Here is a 354-nt window from a genome sequence, read left to right as displayed (position 1 = left end):
GGTTGGTGCCCCCACTCACTACGCGGCTGAGTCGTTGAGCTGGTACTCGGCGGCTCGCTCGAAGCAAGCCTGGACCCCCCCATCCTTCCACAGCTTCTTGATGCAGGTGACCAGCTCAGGGGGCATGGTGCCCTCCTCGATGGAGTCGGCCAGGTTGAAGAGCTGCCGGCCATCGTCCTGCAAGAGGGACCCTTCACCACCGTCCCACCTGTGGCCCCTGTCCCCCAAAAAGCTCCCAGGGCCGGGTAGGGGGCTGGGGGGCAGCACGGGGCCGCTACGGACCCCGGCTCTGGGGGCTCCCGGGCCCCACGTCCCTTCTGCCGGCGTGGCGGGGGTGGGGGGGGGGGGGGGGGG

General features: G+C 70.9%; 1 protein-coding gene across 1 annotated transcript in view; it reads right to left on the bottom strand.

Moving 5' to 3' along the window:
* Window positions 1-18: 18 nt before the first annotated feature.
* Window positions 19-354, bottom strand: part of GNAT2 (G protein subunit alpha transducin 2) — a 2,254-nt gene continuing 1,918 nt past the window's right edge. The window contains 1 exon segment of the mRNA XM_019474943.1: window positions 19-177. Within this exon segment, the coding sequence (XP_019330488.1) occupies window positions 19-177 (159 nt within the window).

The sequence above is a fragment of the Aptenodytes forsteri genome, unplaced genomic scaffold (assembly GCF_000699145.1).
Source record: "Aptenodytes forsteri isolate BGI_AS27 unplaced genomic scaffold, ASM69914v1 Scaffold285, whole genome shotgun sequence".
Taxonomy (NCBI): Eukaryota; Metazoa; Chordata; class Aves; order Sphenisciformes; family Spheniscidae; genus Aptenodytes; species Aptenodytes forsteri.
The sequence above is the reverse complement of the archived record's forward strand: the minus strand, read 5'-3'. Positions and strand labels throughout refer to the sequence as shown.